At 40.9% G+C, this 21,090-nt stretch overlaps 1 protein-coding gene across 1 annotated transcript in view; it reads left to right on the top strand.

Annotated features, from left to right (window-relative positions):
• The window catches only part of TBCD (tubulin folding cofactor D), a 104,316-nt gene that overhangs the window by 58,139 nt on the left and 25,087 nt on the right, over positions 1–21,090 (top strand). The window contains exons 18-27 of the mRNA XM_063408886.1: positions 1,708–1,793; positions 5,432–5,512; positions 6,254–6,327; positions 7,187–7,304; positions 8,148–8,208; positions 8,826–8,848; positions 15,791–15,822; positions 17,840–17,902; positions 18,326–18,402; positions 20,595–20,676. Of these exons, the coding sequence (XP_063264956.1) occupies positions 1,708–1,793; positions 5,432–5,512; positions 6,254–6,327; positions 7,187–7,304; positions 8,148–8,208; positions 8,826–8,848; positions 15,791–15,822; positions 17,840–17,902; positions 18,326–18,402; positions 20,595–20,676 (697 nt within the window). The remainder of the gene's footprint in view (positions 1–1,707; positions 1,794–5,431; positions 5,513–6,253; positions 6,328–7,186; positions 7,305–8,147; positions 8,209–8,825; positions 8,849–15,790; positions 15,823–17,839; positions 17,903–18,325; positions 18,403–20,594; positions 20,677–21,090) is intronic.

Here is a 21,090-nt window from a genome sequence, read left to right as displayed (position 1 = left end):
TAGCTGGAGAAAAAGGTTGCCCTCACTTCTTTCCTGGTTCCTGCCTCCTTCAGCTTTGTAATTCCACATGTCCCAAATCCAGAATTTGCTGGTGGCCACAGAAGAAACCATTGTAAAATGCCACTTACACTGTGTGTAAATGGAAGCTTTGAAAATTGAGGAATTCTTTTGAGCATAAATCATGAGAAATGCACATACTTCTAATAACACCAACTTCTATATTGGAGAAGTTTGAAGTGTTCTGAGGGAACAGAAGCTGTTGGCTGTTCCTGTAAAGCCTGACTCTCCCTCTGGCTGTGACCTCTGTGTTCCTGAAGTCAGGAATGATATTGTCTGACTGACAGGCTTGGTGGCACCGTGCCCTCTGTGAGATGGCATCAAACTGGCACACTCACAGCTGGGGAACAAATAGCAGGGTCCAGCTGGTAGCTAGAATTCAAATTGTTTGGCTGAGATTTTCCTTATGTAGTGCATCTTTATATCTTGCATTGTGTGTCTTGCTCTTTGGCCTTACATCATACTGAGGTGTTTCTCATGTACCTTTTTGCCCCAATCAGGGTTTCATGAGGTTTTTGGTCAGAGCATTCATTTTACCTTTGAGTTACCAAGACTTGCAGGCTTGGATAAGCCATAAATACTCTGTCTCTCCTTGGTCCAGTCAGATTTCAGGCCTTGTTTTTTGGAAGCACTGGGATTCTGCTTCTAGAGCAAGACCTTGGCAGCTGCCACTGCTTCCAGGATAAACTGCTTCAGTGATTCAGGCTCAGATGGAGAGATACTTCCCACTAGTTTTGCATGACTGGATCCAAATGTGGAAGGGATGAGTGAGCTGTAAACAAACCTGCATCACATCCCAAACCTGTACTTCCAGGAGCCTCATGGTTTTAATCCCCTCTGAGTGTCCCTTTTGGAAGTGAGTGGAGCCAGTCTCAGCTGGCTCTTCTCCATTTGTTCTTTATTGTGGCTCATGGGTGCTGTGCTGCCTCTGCTGATGCTCTGCTAAACCAGCCAGAGCCAAGGAAATTCTGAATACCTGAATTGTATTGCCTGCATACAGAAATGCAGATTTCTAAGTGGAAATCTCATACTTAGAAAGAAAATCTGTCTTCTAGAAGCAGACTGGTTTGAGAAGTGATGGCAGAACTGGGATCCTTCAGTAGGATTCAGTGTTTCAGGCTTTGCTGGGAACCAGTGTTCATTTTAAAAACAAACCAATCCCATTTTTTAGTTCATTAATGAGTCATAAAATACAAGTGTAAATAGAAACTCCTGTGTATTCTACATGTGATGCACCTCTTGGTGCCTAAATCTCGAATTTTATATTTCATTAAACTCACCTTGTGCCTTCACATAAACTGGAAACATGTTTATGTTTATCTAAATCCTTCCAGAGGAATCATCTTTTGGGTATATACATAGTCATGCATTAACCAAATATATATTTTGGTATGACTGGGAGGTGTGGAAGGAGCTGTTGCATAGGTTACTGCCTGCTGCCATTTGCTTGGGCTGTTTATCATTGACTCACAAGCAGAGTGAGGTATTTTGCTGTTTATATATTCAATATCCTTTATGTCAGTAGTAGGGGTGATTTTACTATAAATTAAATTGTGTTTTTTCAGTGCTTGAGAGAGTAGCAGATTTGTTTTCAGTCGTGTTGCCTATTTGGAATGTATTATACATTTTAAAATAATATTTTGTTTGTAGGGCACTTTCCCCCATGGCATTGACATTCTCACTGCGGCTGATTATTTTGCTGTTGGTAACAGAGTTAACTGTTACTTGACTATAAGGTAAGTTTCCAGTCATTTAGTTTAGTTTTCCTAAATATGAAGGACCTCTTGTACCCAATGAAATACCTGTCTGATTGCCTCATCTTACTGAACATTGTTTAATCCTGATGGTTTTAAGGAAATCAAAATTGTGTGTTTGGTTTTGCACTGAACTGATCATCATGTGTGAGGCAGAGTGAAATCCTTGGTACAAGGAGGAAGCAGCCAAGAGGTGTCACAAAACTGTCTGAGCTGCTCAAGGCTGGACAAGGTGAGGAGGTTTGGGGAGTTGTAGTCAAAGGAGAGGCTGTTGTGACGGCAGATGGACTCTGACTAGGGTGAAAAAATCAAGTCATACCCATTTTAAAAAACCAGTTTGCCCAAGTTGTTGAATTTGTGGTCTGTGCTTAGGACCTGTAACTCAAGTGCTTGTGTTAGCTCAGTGGAAAGCTGCCCACAGTAATGTATTGTCATGGGTTAGCACAGCTTGGGTTTTAGTTAAAGAGGAAACAGAATGATTCTCATTCTTCTTTTAGTGTGTGTTAATAAATCTATCTTTATACCCTTTAAGTTGGAACCTGCTTTGCTTTTCTCCTAATCCTATCTCACAGTAGGGAAAAAAAAATGAGCGAGTCTGGGAATCGAAATTGGTGAATGTGGAACCATTACATGATTGAAAAACCAAAGTGATCTCTGCAATACAGTCTGCAAAGAGCAGATGGGAAATACCCAGACTGGGGTGGTGTGCTTATAAACCAGGGGCTTGTCCTGGAATATTCAGCTCTGGAAACACAGAGGTGCTGAAAAGAGGAAGTTTGGAGCCAAACTGAATGGCCAGAAGGAACAGAATATTGCATTTCCTCACGAGGAAATGATGAAGAGCAAGGGCTGGTTCTGGCTTGAGTTGTCTGAGACAGAGTCTGGCCTCGAGTCCAGGGCCAGGGTGGGGAGAGCAGCACAGCAGCACCCACGGGGTGATTCAGCCCCATCTGAGACAGGGCAGGAAATTGCCCCGTGGGGCTGCTCAGGAGCCCAGCGGGTCAGGAAGGCTTGAGCAGATGATGTCCTTGGGGAACAGAAACAGCAGACAGCTGCATGATGGTTCATGCTCCACTGCCAACTTTGTGACTTCCACGGAGAGATTTGTAAGATAAAAACCCCTCTGTCTTCACCTCGAGTATTTTTTAATTGATCTGTGCACGTCTGTGTTGTCCCTTTTGTGCAGAATCATCTCAGTCTGTTCACACCTTCACCTTTTACCGACTGTCAGCCCTGCTGGGGTCCCCACCCTCCTCCCACAGCCTTCCCCAGAGCTCCCACCCACGGGAGATGGGGAAATGCAGGAGCTTGGTATTTCCATGCTGCTCGAGAACCGTGTGTGGCATCCACGTGATTTCTGAAACTCTGGGCTTTTCGACTAATAGAAAACTGAAACAATCCCAAAGTGACAAAGCAGGTTTTATTTCCTGTCTTCTCTAATTCTGTCTTGGAGACTCATCATGTTCTTTTGATTTTTCAAGAGCTGAACTGGTAATTTAAATTTTTTTTTTTACTTCTTTCACTTTGAGTTCCAGAGTTTTTGTTGGAGTGTCACTTGCCTAAGTGAAAATATTTTTACTGTTGAGTTCTTTCTTTAAACTGTCCAGCAGAAGGCATAAATTTGTAAATCTTTTTATAAATAGCCTTATGCACTTAAAAGCTTGAGTCTCTGAAACCACGTTCATTGCCATTAATCAAACTGTTTTTTTGTGAAATATTTGCCATCTCATTCTGTTACTTTCAAGAAAAGACACTGCTCTTCAAGCAAGCTGTCATTATTTAGGTCAATAATTAAGTTACTTGGCTATTTCCTTATTTTTCCCTGAGTAACATTAAAGGAAACACCCAGGTATACATTTGACTACTCAGAAAACACATACCATGATAATGGTGAGCAATAAACCCCCCCCCAGAAAAAGTCTCAATTTCTACAGCTGAATTTGGTTCATGAATTATGATAATGTTCCAGTAAAGGGGCATTATCATGTATATTTGTGAATGTTTATGTATTTGTGTATAAATAGTTGTTCAGAGCCTTTCAAATGTAAATATTTTAATGTAAGTTTTTCGCACTGGGTGCCCTTTTTTCTGAGAGTAGTTAGAGGATTCAGCTCAAATGTCATAATACATTTCTGAGGATGGAAGGTCAAGGAAACCTATTTTATATGAACTAGCAGTGAAGAGATTGTGTGATTCCAGGAGTTCTGAGCTTGGTACAAGCAGAGTTAAGGAAAAAGCTTCTTAACCTGAGTGGGGTGCAAAAATCTAACCAGCACCATCATCAGGAAATACAGACTTGTGTGCAAGGCTTCTTGCACTAAATTCTCAGTAGGGCATAGAAGATGAGGACTGTAGTTAAAGATAATTATAAACTAAAACTAAAAGTGGGATTTAGCTACACCTGTGACCCAAGAGATTGGTTTTTAGCTGGGCAAGGAAGTTCAATTAAAATGATTGGCAAGAGAAGTAGGTGCTAAAACTGGGACTCCAAAAAGCAGCTCCAAAGAGGAGAGGAGAGCTCAGACATGGCAGGGGAAATGTGTCTGTTATTGTGTGTTCCTGCAGAACAGGGAAAGCACCTAGAGATGAGAATTTTATCCTTTCTCTGCTGGCCTCAACAACAATTTGAACCAACTGTCAAATCCTTCTCTAGGGCTCAGTAGAGGCTGCTTCTGTGTCCAGTGCTGGTTGAGGTAACAGGTCTGGGCTGTGGATTTAAGAATTCCCTCTCTGATGAATTCCACAGATATCAAGATGGGAACATGGGGCAGTATTTGGTTTTTCTCTTTGTTTGCTTCTGATTGCACACAGGGGTATTGATGGAACACCATTATAACTGCAAAGTTAATCACTCAAAAGATATGAAAAGGTGAAATTAAGGTAATCCATGAGTCCCTTTGTGCCCTTCTGACACAAGCACGTCCTGCTGATTGTTGGGCTTCCCAAGGTGATTTAACACTCATCAGATGTACTGAAAAAACATTTCACTTCACTCGTGTTGACTTTGGCTTTCTCTAGTTGATGCTTCTGAAGATTGGAAGGCAAGTGTGGCTGTGAGTTAGGAAATGCAGCTCCTTAGGTAATTAATTAGTGCTGGTGTTCCCTTCCATCTCACGCCTGAACTCTGCAGCTCTCACAGCTTTTGTCACAATTAACTTTCTGCATATGATTGATTTTTAAAAAGGACAAATTGAAATCCCCTTTTCCATTTTGGACTATTGTATCTATGAGGATATAGCACATTTCTGTAACTTTTTCCTCTTGTAGTTGATATCAGTGATGTTTTTCTCCAATCTGAAATAATTATTCAAGTTAACATACACATCTGGAATGCAACAATGGGATTGAATGTCAAGCTTGTTGTAGGTAGAGCAGGTTTTAGAAACGATTTGAAAGTTTACAGAAGTGATTTTAATTTTTTTCAATACTTCAGAATATTTCCCATCCTGTCATTCAGCTGCAATCATTTAGGAGAAGGCACATTTAAGTAATTTTTTGGTTAGCTTAAAACCAGAGGATTTAAACCTTTGGACTTGCTAAGATGCACATGGATATTGGTTCTGTACTCTCTGTCTCTGGACCATATTTCTAACCTATATCTGTTTTTTTTTCTTTTTCAGTGTTTATATTGCTGGCTTTCCTGAGTATACACAGCCAATGATTGATCATTTAGTTAACATGAAGATTAACCACTGGGATAGGTAAGTTCATAAAATATAATTATTAATATCCAGGAATTGATTGCTCTGCATATTGCACTTTTGTGGATTATTTTTGTGAATTTTACTCACACCTGGGTTTGCAGCAGCATTTGACTGAAGGAAACTGTGCAAGTAGTAGGTGATATCATCTGTACCTCCCAAGCAGATTGTCACTTAAACAGATTTATGAATTCTGTCTTTTGGCCATGACCTCAATCTGTTAATAGATTAATAAAACCCATTTATATGTTATATAGTGTATGTGAGGGGTAAACACTGTCACCATACAATTATCCTAATTAAAGCAGATTTCATGCATAGAGATGGTGCTTACTCACATTCAGTGTTCACAAAGATTGAAATGTGTACATATCACACCAGGGAGATTCTATCAGTGCTGATCACAGTTTGCATCACGAGAAATAATCACAGTTTACTGCTCTGTCCCTGCCAGTGCACAGAATGAGCCCTCAGCTTCCACCAGCCCCACTGGTGTTTTTCCCTCTCTCTGAGCCCTTCTCACGTCACTGAAAGCTGGCTGCAGGCTGGCTGCAGGCTGGCTGCATGGGTGCTTTTGCTTTTGTTGGCCTTTTTACAAGGAAGAAGCATAGGATGAACAGAGAGTACTGTAATTTGAATATTTGCCTGGGTTTTGGTTGGGGGCAGGAGTCCCTTCCTCACATTGTTTTTTAACACATTGCTTCTACTGAATTGCTGACCCTCAGAAATGCTTTCTTACAGTGTTATTCGAGAACTTGCAACCAAAGCTCTGCACAACATCACTCCCCAGGCCCCTGAGTACATGGCAAACGTGGGTAGGTACAGCTGAGCTCTGCTAGGCTGAGCCTAGGCAGGACAAACCTACAAAGATCTAATCAATCTATTGAAGAAAAATTAAGATTTCCCCTGCCATTTAATACAGTGTAGTGACCTTGATGGCTTTACTCATATTCAGGTTTCATGCCAAAATTTATAAATTACTGTCAGCTTGGTTTTTAGCTGGGGTGTGGGCCTCAGATACCTGGCTGCACTGGGCTCTGCTGCTTCTGAATAAATGGGTGCAGTTGTGTGAACAAATGAGAACAAATCCAGCAGCTACCCTTAAATTCCCAGCTCTTGCTGAGAAGGCTTTGATGTTGTAAAGGGTGGGGGATCTGTTTTGTCTTGTCCAGCCTGACACCTGCAGAAGAATTCCCTTCTGACTGTGTGTGTAATCAGGTGTTTCCTAGCATGAGCCCAGGGTGCTTTGTTGAGCCCACTGCAGATCCTGAGGCTGTACTGGCAGATTTTTCATGGCCCTGAAGGTGCTGCCCAAGCCCCTGAGAATCTGCAGTGGCTCCTGTCGTGGTCCAGCAAGGTGGCACTAAACATGGAAATAAAATTCCATGGCAGTGCAAGCCCCACTTCCCTGACTGCTCAGCCAGCTCAGTGCCCAATAGCAATTCTATTCTATTAGCAAATAGTTATTCTATTTACTCCAGCCAGGGAAGGGCTTGGGAGTATAAAATAGCTCACTGTGGTCAGAATTTACTTCATTAAAACTTTTCACACATCAGCATACTTGACTTTACAGAAATGCTTCTCCAGTGTTATTTCTAGGCAGGCAAAATTCCGTTTAGAACTGTGATCTGTCAATATGCTTTGTTTAAAAAAAATATATTTAATCTCTTTCAGTTCTGCCAAGACTTCTGCCTTTATCAGTGGGCTCAGATCTGCACACACGCCATGGGGCAATCCTTGCCTGTGCTGAGATCACCCATGCTCTGTGTAAACTGGCACAAGAGAATAATAGGTATTAATGCAAGATTATCTAGACTATAAATTTTCCTTTCATGTTTGGTCTATTAAAAGCTTCCTGAGTATAATTATGGAAATCTTCATCTCACTGAACTGAGTTTCCATTGAATTTTTGTTTGATTTTAAGAGTGATGCTGAGCTTTCATGTTTTATTCAGTGATTTAAGACTTCAGTTTTAAATTCATAATCAGAAAAGAGAAGTCATTTTTTGCCTTACTTGGAGAATTGAACAAGATCAGTTAAATACAGATTAATTCCTCTTTCCCAAAAAGTGTGCTGTCTTCCTGGATAGGGACAGTCTTTTGTCTTCAGGATTGGAGAAATACCTCCTCAGTGTTGGAGAAAAACCTCATTAAGCAGCTCATTGAGTTAATACTGATGATTTAATGCTGATAAACGCTGGTGCAGGTGTATATAAAAGTATATCTGTATATTTACACACACATTTGCCAGCAGTGTCCATCAAAAGAGTTTGTGCTCAAGTTCAAGACAAACAGATCATTTTTAGTTGCAGGAAATACTTGGAATAGATGGAAAAATCACTGAAGTGTTGGAATCTAAGTGTACAACTGAGCTGAGAAGGGTTATCAGTGTACTGGCAATTGTGTTATTAGGAAGTGACACTGATTTTTTTATAAGCCTTTTGGAATAGTTTTCTGTATGATAAGGAAAGAATTTCTGTTGTTATGTTTGCTGAACTATTTAAAAAAATATTGCATGTTTCTGTGGACCATCACATGGTTGGTTTTCTGTTTGAAAGTACAATGATGTTATAGAAAAAGAATGATTTACAGCATGATGAGGAAGTCTGTATTAAAAATTTTGTATACTTTTACAGATCTGTAACGTACTATTTCACTGAAAAATCATTGGAGGGACTCAAGCAAATTCACCAAGAGGTTTGTAGCCAACATAAATCTCTTTTTAACCTGGAATGCTGTAAGATTTACAATTAAGGCAGCTGTTCTCCACCTTCCTCAACCCTGTACCAAGAGCAAACCTTGTCACAAAGAGTGACCCTGTGACAGCTGGGTGTCTCTGACACAGTGACACTGGGGACTCTTCTGAGCCCCCAGCTCTGATGCTGGAAATGACATTTCGGAAATGCTTAAGGGGTTGCTTTGGTTCCTTTTCCCTCTGTCCCTTCATCCTCCTGACTGCCCTTGGGATAACTGTGCTCAAGGGACATCATGAGCCCATTCCTTGTCCCTGCATCCATGATTCCCTGTTCATAGACCTCAAAAATCACATTCTGCATTTCAATTGAGGCACTTTTTGTATCTCTGCTGATGCTAAATGAAGCCTTGTCCTGCTCAGAGCACTTCCAAATATTTCTATGGAGATAATTTTGCTTAATTCATCCCTTTCATTTTCAGTCATCCCATGTTGTTGGGTTTTTCTTCCCAGCATGGAACAGCTCACAGTATATACCAATGCATATGAGGGGGGAAAATGAAAACACTTGGATCAAGAAAACTCAATTAAAATTAATATGTGTTGCTTTTTTATCCCGCAGCTTTGCAGTCGTCAGTTGTACAGGTAAGAAAAAAAGATGCCAAACCATCATTTTTCATCTTGGAAAATGTCAGTTAAATGAAACCAGGATCTGGGAAGGGGGTGTTGTACAAATAGTGGCACCCTGCCTCAAATCCTTCCCCTTCCCCTTCCCCTTCCCCTTCCCCTTCCCCTTCCCCTTCCCCTTCCCCTTCCCCTTCCCCTTCCCCTTCCCCTTCCCCTTCCCCTTCCCCTTCCCCTTCCCCTTCCCCTTCCCCTTCCCCTTCCCCTTCCCCTTCCCCTTCCCCTTCCCCTTCCCCTTCCCCTTCCCCTTCCCCTTCCCCTTCCCCTTCCCCTTCCCCTTCCCCTTCCCCTTCCCCTTCCCCTTCCCCTTCCCCTTCCCCTTCCCCTTCCCCTTCCCCTTCCCCTTCCCCTTCCCCTTCCCCTTCCCCTTCCCTTCCCCATTCCTTTCTTCACCCTTTGTGACAAGCAGAACAGGAGCATTGCAAAAGGTTCAGGGCAATTTTTCAACTCTTGCGACAAAGAAAATGTAAATGAGTTTTCACTAAGTTGTTTTTCATTTCCTATTTGTTGAAGCTTCCAGGAAATGAAGGGATATTGCTTAAGGAACTGTTAAGTAAATGTAAATTAAAACTGGTGTGTGGCTTCAGAGTTTGCTTCTAAATTTAAGGAAATCAAACCATAATGACTCGTATTCCCTAATAACTGTATATGAGAGTGAGGGGTTTTCCTCCTTTAACTGACAACATTTTTGGGTCATTTTTAGTTCACTTCTTCACACGTGCCTTACGTGAAAACAGTAAACCTGAACTAGTTTTTATGCAATTATTAATTATAGGTTGAAGATTTTTTATGTAAATTTTTTTAATCATGAAACTATCTGAAGAAATGATAAAATTTATTTCTTAAGGGCTCATGCATAGAAATGTGACACTTCCAGCCCTGAGTGAGCTTGGGCTGGTGGATGGGCTTAGTGCTGATACTGTATATTCATGTCTTTGTGGGTGGCTCTCTTGGCTTCCATAAATTCTTTAATGTCAGGGTGAAGCTTGGGTGTAATTTGTTTTTGTCATAATGTGCGCTTCTTGCACTTAATGGTATTTATAAGATGCCTACAGAAATGTTTTTGTTCTAGATAAGAGTTCTAATTCAACTCCAAGCAAGATTGATTCACTGCTGTTTGCTCTCATGCTTAGCTGAGACAGAGATGTCTGCCCTAATCCATATTGTAAAATATCAGCAGGCATAAAATATTTTAAAATGGGACGAGAAGAATAAACTAGGTTATAAAAACAAAGCAACAATTTGAGTGTTGCTGGGCAAGCATTTCGTGAAACAAGCCAGACTCGTTTCATGATGAGTAATTATTGCACATAATATTCCAAAGATTTCCATTTGAGAAATTGCTACTGGGAATTTTCAGTGTTAACAACATCTTGGGGAAATGTTGAAAACCTGTGTTTTTTATTTGTGTTTCAAGTTTTTAAACTGTATTAACAAAGAGCATCTGGCCACATGTCTCAACTGTTGATTAGATATTTTTCTTTCACTTCTGGCCACTAAACAGCCTTGACAGGGGCTGAAGGGATTTTAATGCTTTGATGAAGCTGTTCCAAGGAATTTTTTGCCCTCTGAGAAAGGGAAAAGGAAGCAAATGAATTTTGGGTTTTTAAAATATTTTTTACAAAGGTGAAATTTTAAAATTTTAAACTCAAAAATGGGTCATGAGTTTCTTGATTGTCTGGTTCTGTTGAATCCATAAGGACTTCAAGTCAAACAAGAGAAAGCCGAAGTGCTTTGAGATGGAGACATGCATAGAGCTGCTCTGCCATCTTTGTTCAGCAATTCTTGCATCATCTGTAACCTGAATTTAAAAAATGGCCATAAGTTATCCTTTACGCAGTCCTGTTTTGAGTTACACTGCAGTCTGTCTCAGTTTGGAATATGCTTGAAGCATTCAAATTTATTCATGCTAATTGTACAAAATCCCATCTTCTACCAAATTACCATTTTTTTAAAAATACAAGTCTTTTTCTGTCCTCCTGCTGAAGTCCTTTCTGGGTTTACCCTAGCACAAAGGAGCTGCAAGTCCAGGCACATCAGTGTGCACTTCCTGCCATCAGCCTGCTCCTGACACATCTGATGCACTGGTTTGTCTGGAGGAGCTGGTTGCTTTGAGCATTTGCATGTGCACTTCCAGCTGTGGGCTGAGCAGCAGTTTCTGGGTTTCTGTGTGGGGGTTACACCAAGGAATATGCAAACCATGCCCTGTAGAGCATCTGCCTCCTGTGCCTTTTCAGGGGCTGTACAGGTTATAAAGCTACCAAAATTGTGCTGTATTTTATTTGTTTTAAATGGCACTTTTATGTACAAAAAACATAGATGGAAAACTTGTGGCATCTGTTGCCTTCAGCTGTGTTGCCTGAGCTAGGAAGGCACTCTGCTGGTTTAACACAGAGTCAGAACTCAGCCTGATTTCCATTCTGATTCCACTGCACCAGCATGGTTAGTAGCTGGATTTTTTGTGGCAGATCTGTTTCTGTTGTGCATCTGAGACCTTGGACTCATTCTCAATACTCCCTCCCTCAAGTAACAAGTGCAAGGAAAGAGGAAATGGCCTTAAGTTGCACCAGGAAAGGTTTAAATTGATGTTGGAAAAATATATTTCACTCAAAGGTTTGTGAAGCCCTTGCACAGGTTCCCCAGGACAGTGGTGCAGTCACCATCCCTGGTTTTTGCCATCTGTGAAAACCTAGATTTAAAAGAGGTGTTAAAAAGGGTTAGGTTGAAAAGGTTTTAACACATTTAAAAGATGTGTTAAAAGGGTTAGGTTGGTCTTTGCAGTAGTTGGACTCAATGATCTCAAACATCTTTTCCTACCTAAATAATTCTGTGATTCAATAATGCGAAAAGTCTTCAAGAAAACAATATTTTAATAGTAGTTGTGTTAAGATTCTCCAAAACTGCCTCATCTGGTCTGAGGCTCTTGCACGACTCTTCAGCTGCACAGAAGTTCAGAATATTTTTTAGCTTCCTTGTGGCCAGTTGTGAGTGTGGTACCCCAGATCAGGGCTGGCAGTGCTGGGCTGCTGCAGGTGCTTGCAGTGCACTTTGGATTTCAGCAGAGCCCGTGCTCATCCATCCCCCTGCGGCTCCATCCCAGCTGGATGTGCCAGGACGTTCATCAACCACTCCCAGGCCGGGCAGCAACGTGCTGCACCCCCAGCCTGGCCCTGAGCTCATCCCTGCAGCCTCTGCAGAGCCTGCCTGGGTGTGGAGCACTCAGCTGGGGCAGCCCAGCAGATTTAGGAGCTCGGAGCAGCAGCCGGTGTCTGTTGAACCGGCACCTTCCGAGTTTCGGCTTTTCCAGCAGAGTAAGGCAGCCCGCAGGTGTTGACAGGTGCTGGGCAAAAGAGAAACTCATCTCATTTCAAAGCCCTTGAAGGTTGTAACTGATCTTGATGGTTTCAGGGCAGATGTGTTTCTTGGCATTCCTCTGCCTAAAAGAGATTTTTAGGCATATGAGCTTAATCAGCGAAGAATTCCAGCTTTGCAACAAAGCTCGTCTTAACAGTTCTTCCAAGTTCAAATGGTTTTATGCAGCCAGGACCTGGGTGGCTCTGTGGGATCTGTGCACTGTCCTCTGAAGTATTATAAGGTGGAATTCTTCTGCTACACAAGTCACTGGGAAAGCTTTTACTTTCATAGAGCCAGGATTTTACCTGTAGCATTCTGATGTTAGAATACAAAGTGGCATTCAAATTTACAGTAGTCTAAAACTTGGTGTTTCTCATGTTAGTGTGATTTATTCTGTGTATTTTGAAGGGTTGGCCATGAAAGCTTTATTAATCTATTTGGCTGTGCTCAGGGGTTTCTCTTTCCCCTTTATGTCCCCTCTGATAAAGCCATTCTATACCTCCAAGTCTCAGGGAATGTGCAAGCTGGACCTTTAAAGATACCTCAGTTCTATTTGGGACAAAGAGTTCCCGAGGAAAATGCTTGGTTGCTGTTCTTATGGAGGTGAAATACGTGTTCTCAGCTTTCCAGAAATCCAGTATTTACAGCTGAATCCCTTCAGCTATTCCAGTACTTTTAGCTTCAGATTTGAATATCTGTGAAAACATAGATAATTTTCTAAAGAGCTTCAGTTACTGTTATTTTTATTAGCTTAAAGAGGAATTCTGGCTTTCTCACAAAAAGCAGCAGGCTTAAAATAATTTAAAAAAATAAATCCACAAAAGTACTTTGAACTTCTTTATGCCCTGAGAACAGCACTGTCACTGGTTCTGATTCAAGCCAATGTAATTATAAAATAGATGCTGTCATTCTTAGGTCAGTAGTGTTAATTTGTCAGTTCTGCAAAGGATTATATATTTTCTTTTCCACACATAAATTGTGACTCATCCCAGGATGTTTCTAGGAGAGAAGCATTGCTGTGGAACTGCACACACAAAGGAATGCTTAGGAGCTCGTGGAAGCTGGGCACTGCATCAGTCAATTTGCAAATTGAATTAATAATTAAAGCTTGAAACAGGTACATCTAATAATGTGATGCAACTTATGGATGTGTCTTTGGAATAAAAAAGAAAGAATACTGACTGTACAGCAAAATTCAGAATCTCTGTATTAGGTAGATCCGTATCTTTTTAATTTAGTGAAATACTGTGGAGTGAGATAAAGTTAATAGAAAGATGTGCATCATGTTTGACAAACCAAGCACTGGCTGAGGAAGGATCTTGGATTACAGTAGAATTCTTGATTCTTAAAAGTAGAATATGCATGAGCTATGGAAAGGGGGAAAAATTAGAAAATATTGGTGGACATACAGAGTGTCTGGGCAAGAACCAACTGGGGCAGCTTTGCAGAGGAGCACACACAGGTCATGGTGCCACCCAGGAGGGGTTGGCTTGGAGTTTGTGCCACGTGGAGGAGTTGCCATGCAAATCCCTGTCACCTTTCTGCATTCTTGCATGGGGACAGCAATCCTCAGAGAGGCTCTAAACTCTGGAATTAAATGGAGCTGGTGAAACGCCAGAGGAAGGGATGGCACTCAAATTATTACCATCAGCACAGCTTGAAGTGGCCTGACTTCCTTCTTGGCAGTGCAGGGAAATGGAGAGGAGCAGCCTTTGTGAGTCAGTCCTTGCTTTGTAGTTGGAACAGAGCAGTCCATATCTGAATCCCTGCATCAGCAGGCTCTGCTGCACACCAAACACATTTGCAAGGTGATTATTTTATACTCATTTGCAGTAAGGCAACAGACAAAAGGCAAGGAATGAGTAAAGGCAAAATAAAGGAGAAGTGTGGAAGAGGAAGCAAGGCTTGCCACATCAGTCTGTTTTTGCTGCTGTCTCGACTCCTTGCATCACTTTTTTTGTTTTCTGATTTAAATTTTTTAGAAGCTGGAGAGCAGACAGCATGGCAGGAAGGTGGGGTAAACAATACACAGACCTTATCAACATGAGGATGTAGAATCTGTGCTTGCTTCCTGCAATGATAAACTGAGCTGGGGATTATTAAATTAAGCCTAATATATATTGATTGTGGAAAGCAAAAATTTCTTGGTTAAAGGAAGTGCTGACCTGTGACAAATGAGAATAATGTGGAGTTGGCATCTCTGTGTTACCTGAAACATCAATGAAATTGTTGAGCAGTCAGAAACCCAGAGCATATTACAGAAGGGACCTCCTTGTGTGGAATGGGAAAACGTGTTTAAAATGTTCAGACTTTTTAAGCTCATACAAAGGGATAAATTGCAGAACAAAGTTGTAAGAGTTGTTAGGATTGCTAAGCTGACCTTCTGAGCACAGCTATTAATTTTATTGAGGAGAGGAGGGAAGAAAATGTTTAAAATAAAGAAAAAACAACAAGCAAATAAACAAGTCTTTGTTGTTGCTCCCCTTGCTGGGAGTTTCTGCCAGAGCATGGACATGCAAACAGGTGATTAAGGGTTTGGCACACCTCAGGGAGGAAATATTCCAGCAGAAGTGAAGGGAGACAATGAGGAGTCAAGGGAGGAAATATCCCAAGGAAGGGGAGGTCAAAGGTTCACAAAATGGAACAGTGAAGCCACAGAGGGTGACAGTGAGTGGAACACCTCAGGCATTGCCTCGGGGATGGGTATCCAGACAAGCAGACAGGGCTCAGTGGTTGAGAAGTCTCTGCCCACATCCAGGAGAAGCCAAGGAATGGAATCAAGCCCTGCCATTTCCAGGATGCTTTTCTCTCTCCCCACTTTCTGCCCAGTTCTGATTTTCTTCTCCCAGTGCAGTTACTGGCCGGGCTCATGTTCAGACAGAGGAACTGGCCTGAGCTGGTGAAACCATCCTTGAGGAACACAGCTTTACCCCAGGAGGGTCTGAAGTAGCTGGAGCCATTTATTTTTCTCCCTTTTCTGATGTGTTTCTTGTGGTGATAAACACAAAATCACCTGGGAGGGGGCTTGAGTGGGAAAGGAGAAGGGCGATAAATTTCACCAGGAGAGGAAGCCAGTTAACATGTGTGAAAATGGGAACGGAAGTTTTTCTTCAGTTTTACTGAGATGATGATTTTATTTAAAGAGTGTATGTAGTTCCTTTTCACCTGTGGAAATCAGAAGCTGGTAGAGACTGTGTGACTGGAAAGTCCTTGGCCAGTCTCATGGGTTTGGAATGTTTCTGAAGCAAGTGAAAAGAAAAACAGAATGAACTTGAGTCTTTTTATTGCTTACATTAAAGATTAGGCAGACTGGGAGTGCATTTTTGCAAGAAGAAAATGAAATATTCAGGAGAGGGTTGTATTAATCACACTGAAGTAAAGAAAGGTTGATTTAAAAGGAAGCAGAGTTGATCAGATACAGAACTGTGAGTATTTTGTGCTCTGCTTTCATTCTGAAATGGTTTTGAGGCGCTTTTTGCCTCGCTATGGGCAGTGTACACTCGGGTTGCCTGTGGTGAGTTGCTCTCTGAAGCTGTTTCTGTTTTGCAGGGGTTTAGGAGGAGAACTGATGAGACCAGCAGGTGAGTACCACACCTGGGACAGCACCAGAGGTGCCCTGAGGAATTTGGCTGTTTATGTGGTTCCAGTTTGTTTTGCCTATGTTGTGTTAAGTGTATAAGTAAAGCCTGCACAGTAATTAAAAAAATGAACTTTGGAGGCCAATCAGCAGGTGGCTGCACAGGACATGGGGTGCCAATACACTTGGAATAACTCTGTGTAAGAGCTAGAGATGCTTCTGGGCTCTGTGGCACACTGTGCCCCTCTGTTGTTGCACACAGTGAAGTTTTTTCAGGGTTGAACTCTCTTCCTTCAGTGATTTACTCAAATTCCTCTCCAGAAGAGATATAATCTGCAATTCTAGAAGCTATGGTGGAAATAATGATTTTATCATAACACGTGTGTGTGCAGAAGTGAAGCATAAAGACCATACAAACACCAGTCTGTGGGGAGTGTGGCACCACAGAGAAGATGGATTTTGAAGATTGTTATGTGCTGTGAAAAGGAAGGGTGTTGCAGGAAGAAGCAGGCTGGGTGGATGAGGAAATGATGCCCACTTGTTTTCCTGCTTGTGGGTTGAATGAAGGAAGTGCTGCAGAGCAGATTCCAGCTTGGAAGAGCTGAAGGCAGCCAGACCTCGTGGGTAAAAGAGCTTCAGTACTGAGGTGGAAGAGCCAGGGGATTCGAGTGAGATTGCAGCTGAATGACATGAAAATGCAAGCTGAAGAGTGGGGTTTTGTGATATGTTTTAGCTTTTAAGCAGCTGAGCATTTCATGGGTTTGGAGAAGTATAAATGGCAGTATTTTGGCATGATACAGCTGTGTAGGTGGAGTAAGAGAAGAACTGAAAATGTTCCACAAATTGCCTGCATGTCTAATGAAGATGATGGTCTCAACCACAACAGAGCACAAAGAAGTGCAGAGAATAAGGAGGAACCCCAGGAGACTTGGGTTTAGTCACATTGCACTCAACCTTGTCTGTGAATAAATATTAGCACAGAGAAGCTGACACACAGTATTGAGAGGATTTTGTGTGACATTGCCATAGTGAGGAGTGAGTTCAAGAGTAGGTTTGGAGCCCAGTAAGTTGATTATAAATGAAGATGATGAGCTGTGTACAGAGCCCAGAGGAGGAGTCAAAAATCAAGTTGTGGGAGGAGAGGAAAAAACAGTGGCATTGCTTTATTTAACACCTTCTTCTGTCCTTTCCCTCCCCTCCACCAACTCCAAAGCAGCCAGGCAGTGAGATGGAGCTATACCAAACTCATTTATTGGAACTGAACCCCAGGAGGTGAAAGAGCAGGGTATTCCCCAAGTGCTGAGTTTTCATTTGAGGAATACAGTTCACCTGTGGGACAGAAAATATGCAGTGTTTACAATGTTAATCTCCATTCCCCAAAAAAGCCTCAAAACATTAAAAAAAAATTACAATTCTCAAAGTAGATTTGTAAGCATAGAACTCTTACAAGTTCATAGATAAAAATAATAAGGGCTTTATTACGAAAGGGATATCTTCATGTGTTCCAAGTATCAAAGGAAATAAAGCTGCATCCAGTTTCATATCTGTGCAGTGAACAAATGCCACTCCCTGGAGGTTCAAAAACAATGTGAATAAGAAGTAGGAGAACCTGTCACATATATTTGAATAGTTTTTAGTGGCTGTAATATTATCCTTGTCTCAGTTCATTTACTATCACTGATGCTACACTGCCATTTCCAGACTGTAGCAAAGAACAAGTGGCTGATATGTGCGTGCACACCTTGAATGGCAGAGGGGGAAAATATCCCATCAAACAAGGGATGTGCATGAGTGATGGGACCAACTCATGTCAGAGGACACTTACTGCATCCCAGGGATTTCTGTACAAATGCAATTTCCTTCCAGTTTTTAATTTCCCTTATTTTGAACATCTCTTTGCAAATATTCTTCAATTTAAAATTAATGCTAATGTAACTTTCTGTGGTTTTCTCTTCAAAATTGCTACAATTTCTCTTTTCTGAGGGGGTATTCATCTCATTATCAAATTTATTTTCTTGCAGTCTGCACTTTAATTGAAAAGTTGTCGCTATCAAAAATGCCATTTAGAGGAGATCCAATAATCGGTACGTCCTATTTTAAATAACCTTCCATGACTGTAGGAACTATTCATTAAACTAAAGTATTAACAAATTACGCTTTTCAAAGAAGCAAAATTAATGGGCTTGGGTGGCCTAACACATTAAAAAATATAGATAGACAAATACTGCAGCAGATGCTGATGCAATTTGAAGATTTGGTTTTTAGCTGTTAACTTGACAATAAATAGAATGTGCAGTTCTCAGCATCACCAGGCTTGGCATGTTCACTGTGGACATGGCAATCCAGTCTGGAGTGGCTGTGCTGGGAGTCACAGCCTGCTTTAGTTTGGAAAGCCAAGGACACAGGGTGAGCTGTGTAATTGCTGCTCTATGGAAAAACTAAATGGAGAATGCTGAAGTTCAGAAAGTAAGAAATATTCAAGTTCTTTATGTTCCTTGCTGTTCCAGGTGGTTGGCAGTGGTTAATTAATGACAGTCTAAGACATCTCACTCTTGTTTCCAGTGCTGCACGACAGCATATAAAGGTACAATAATTTTCCTCCTTCATGTGGTCACATTAAATACAGAATTAGAAATACTTTTGTTTTCCTTTGGTGGATTGTAATGGTTCTTGAATGCTTGTTTTTTAGATGTGTGAGAAGGGGTATTTTAAAAAGTATATTTTGAACTCCTCGAGATTCCAGTGGGCCTTTCTGATCAATAAATGAGCAGTTATCCCAAAGTTTGTTCTTGTCTGCACCTCTGGACAGGGTGAGCAGTCCCTGGTGTGCTGGCAGCTGTTCCCTGGTGGCTCTGTGGGTACATTTAGAGGGTGTTCTGCTCCTGTTTTGGTGTACCTGTAATATGTGTGGTTTCAGAGAACTCCTGTGGGAATTCAAAAGCTCTGGATGATGTCCACAGGTACTGAGGGCCTTTGGTAGCTCTGTGAGCACTGCTGCGAGTTACCAGAGGTATTCAGGACAAAGAGCTTAAATTTTCCATTAAACTCAGAAAAATCCTTTTTCTGTGCTGTCAGACTGCTCTGATTCTGAATATTAAATGCATTGATGGATATGTCTCATGCTGTTTTGTTTACATCATCTTAACACCTCCAGTTATTTGCCTTCATTTTCCCAAAAAATCCCATGGCAGTTTGATCTTGTGCTCTTAAAGGCTCAGCTGAATTATAAAGGCAATTTCTGCCTGCCCTGCTAAAGCTTACAGACAATCTGAATTTAACATGCTGTGTTCATTGTGTTAGGTTTTAATAATGAGATAAAAAGACATTTCAAATACCTCACAGCTCATCTTTTAAAGTTGTTCTTGAAAGACAGAGGAGACTGAAGTGCATCCAAATCATTGAAGGAAATTAAAGAAAGAAATTTGAATTCTTAGGATATTCTTTTGGCATTAACAGTTTATTCAAAGTGCTGGTATCTCTTATAACTGGAACTTCTAAACCAAAAGCTAAGAAGAATTAATTATATGCTGTAGAGAATTTTGACTTGTTTGGTAAACATCAGTTAAAACTGAGTTAAAGTTTTAAATAAAAGTGTATTTACTAAATGGCAGTTCTCACTTATTTCTGTTTCAGTTTTAGAGAGAAATAATTTTAAGGGCAATGCTTAAAATATTGAAAAGTAATCTTTTTTTTTTCTGACATCCAGCATTCTCTTCAAGTTTAACTTCGTACATTTAAGGTGAAAAACATTTAATTTAGAAAGTGAAATACCTGAGCAATCTGGTCTGGTCCCAAGTGTGCCTGCCCAAGGCAGAGGTTGGATAATTTGGCCTTTAAAGGTTCCTGATTGACAGCAGTTTGATAATTCTGCATATTTTGTTACTACAATGCCTATGGTAGTTAGAATATTCTTTAGGAGAGTGCTGCCTTTCTTTCAAGTCTTTGATTTTGCATAGAGAACTTGTCTGAGGTGTCTTTGAGGGCACAATGAGTGAGCTGGGCAGGATTTCTGTGTTACATTTGAGATTTCTTGTACCTGGAGAACATGAGTGTTAATAAATATTGTTGCTATTAACATGAGCAATGCATAGCTTTTGTGCGCTTTCAAATTTATTTTTATTCTGGGTAACATCATATTATCAGCTGGAAAGTATAATTCAGCCATAAATTCTATGACAAAAACTATTATGTGTTTTCTGAACCAGCAGCTGAGTTATTTTGTGTTCTGTAGGAGTAACTGAAACCACTCTAAAAATGAGGAGCTCAGGTATAACACACAGCCACGGATCCTTTTCTAAACCAGGCAGGATCAGGACACAAGGCCTGTGATCCTGGATATTTGGGATTTTTGTTTATAACCTTCAGTCCATGTTCCTTTCTGTGTTTCCTTTCTGTAGCTCCTGGGGAAGTAGGGTTTTTTTCTTGTCAATCTGGGCTCAGTATATGGAAGCTGAAATAATGACCTGTGTGTTTTGTAATGCTGTGTCATGCTGGAGGTCTTTCATCTGAACTGAAAATACGTTTCATACATTATTGCTATTGCCTTAAATGCTAATTTAGCTTACTGGTCATATTGAAGGAATAAGATAAAAATCTGTTTTTCCCTTACATGAGTTTCCTTACTAAACCAGTATTGGGAAGAAATAATAAGAAAGGAAATGTCAGTATCTAAAAGGAGTTTTTTGCTTTTTTTTTTTTTTAAATCCACTTTCTTTTTCCTTAAAAACTCTAAGAACTTTTGAGGTGAGTCAAATTATTTCTGTGCTTTTGTTGCAGGAGTCTGCAGTGTCTGCCCTGGCTGCACTGTGCAATGAATTTTACATCAACGAGAGGGGAGAAGCTGATCCAGCCCTGCAGGGTAATGATTCATGTTCAACACACAGCACAGAACACTGGGCTGGACCAAACTTGCACTTTGGAGATGTGGGAGGGGCATCACTGGGTTTAAAGGAACTTCAAATTCTTCAGGAAAAAATAACTGACAGCTGAAAGTTGTCTGAAAAATGACAACTGGAATTGTAGGAAATGTCTCAGGGGTTTTGCTGCCTTTAGACTGGGGATGAATAGAAGGTACCACCATAATGAATAGGAGGCAAATTTATGTTGCTTTTCTATTCTGTGCTGTAAAACAAAGAAACAAAATGTTTCTAAAATCCTAAATTTTAACAAAGTGAATCTTTTTCACATCCTGTTTTGATAAACTCTGCCAGAGATCATGGCTGATTTACAGAAGAATTGCTAAGGGATAAGAAAAGATAGAAAAGGACAGCCA

This window comes from Prinia subflava, chromosome 12 (assembly GCF_021018805.1).
Source record: "Prinia subflava isolate CZ2003 ecotype Zambia chromosome 12, Cam_Psub_1.2, whole genome shotgun sequence".
Lineage (NCBI taxonomy): Eukaryota > Metazoa > Chordata > Aves > Passeriformes > Cisticolidae > Prinia > Prinia subflava.
This window is presented reverse-complemented; position numbering and strand designations above follow the sequence as displayed.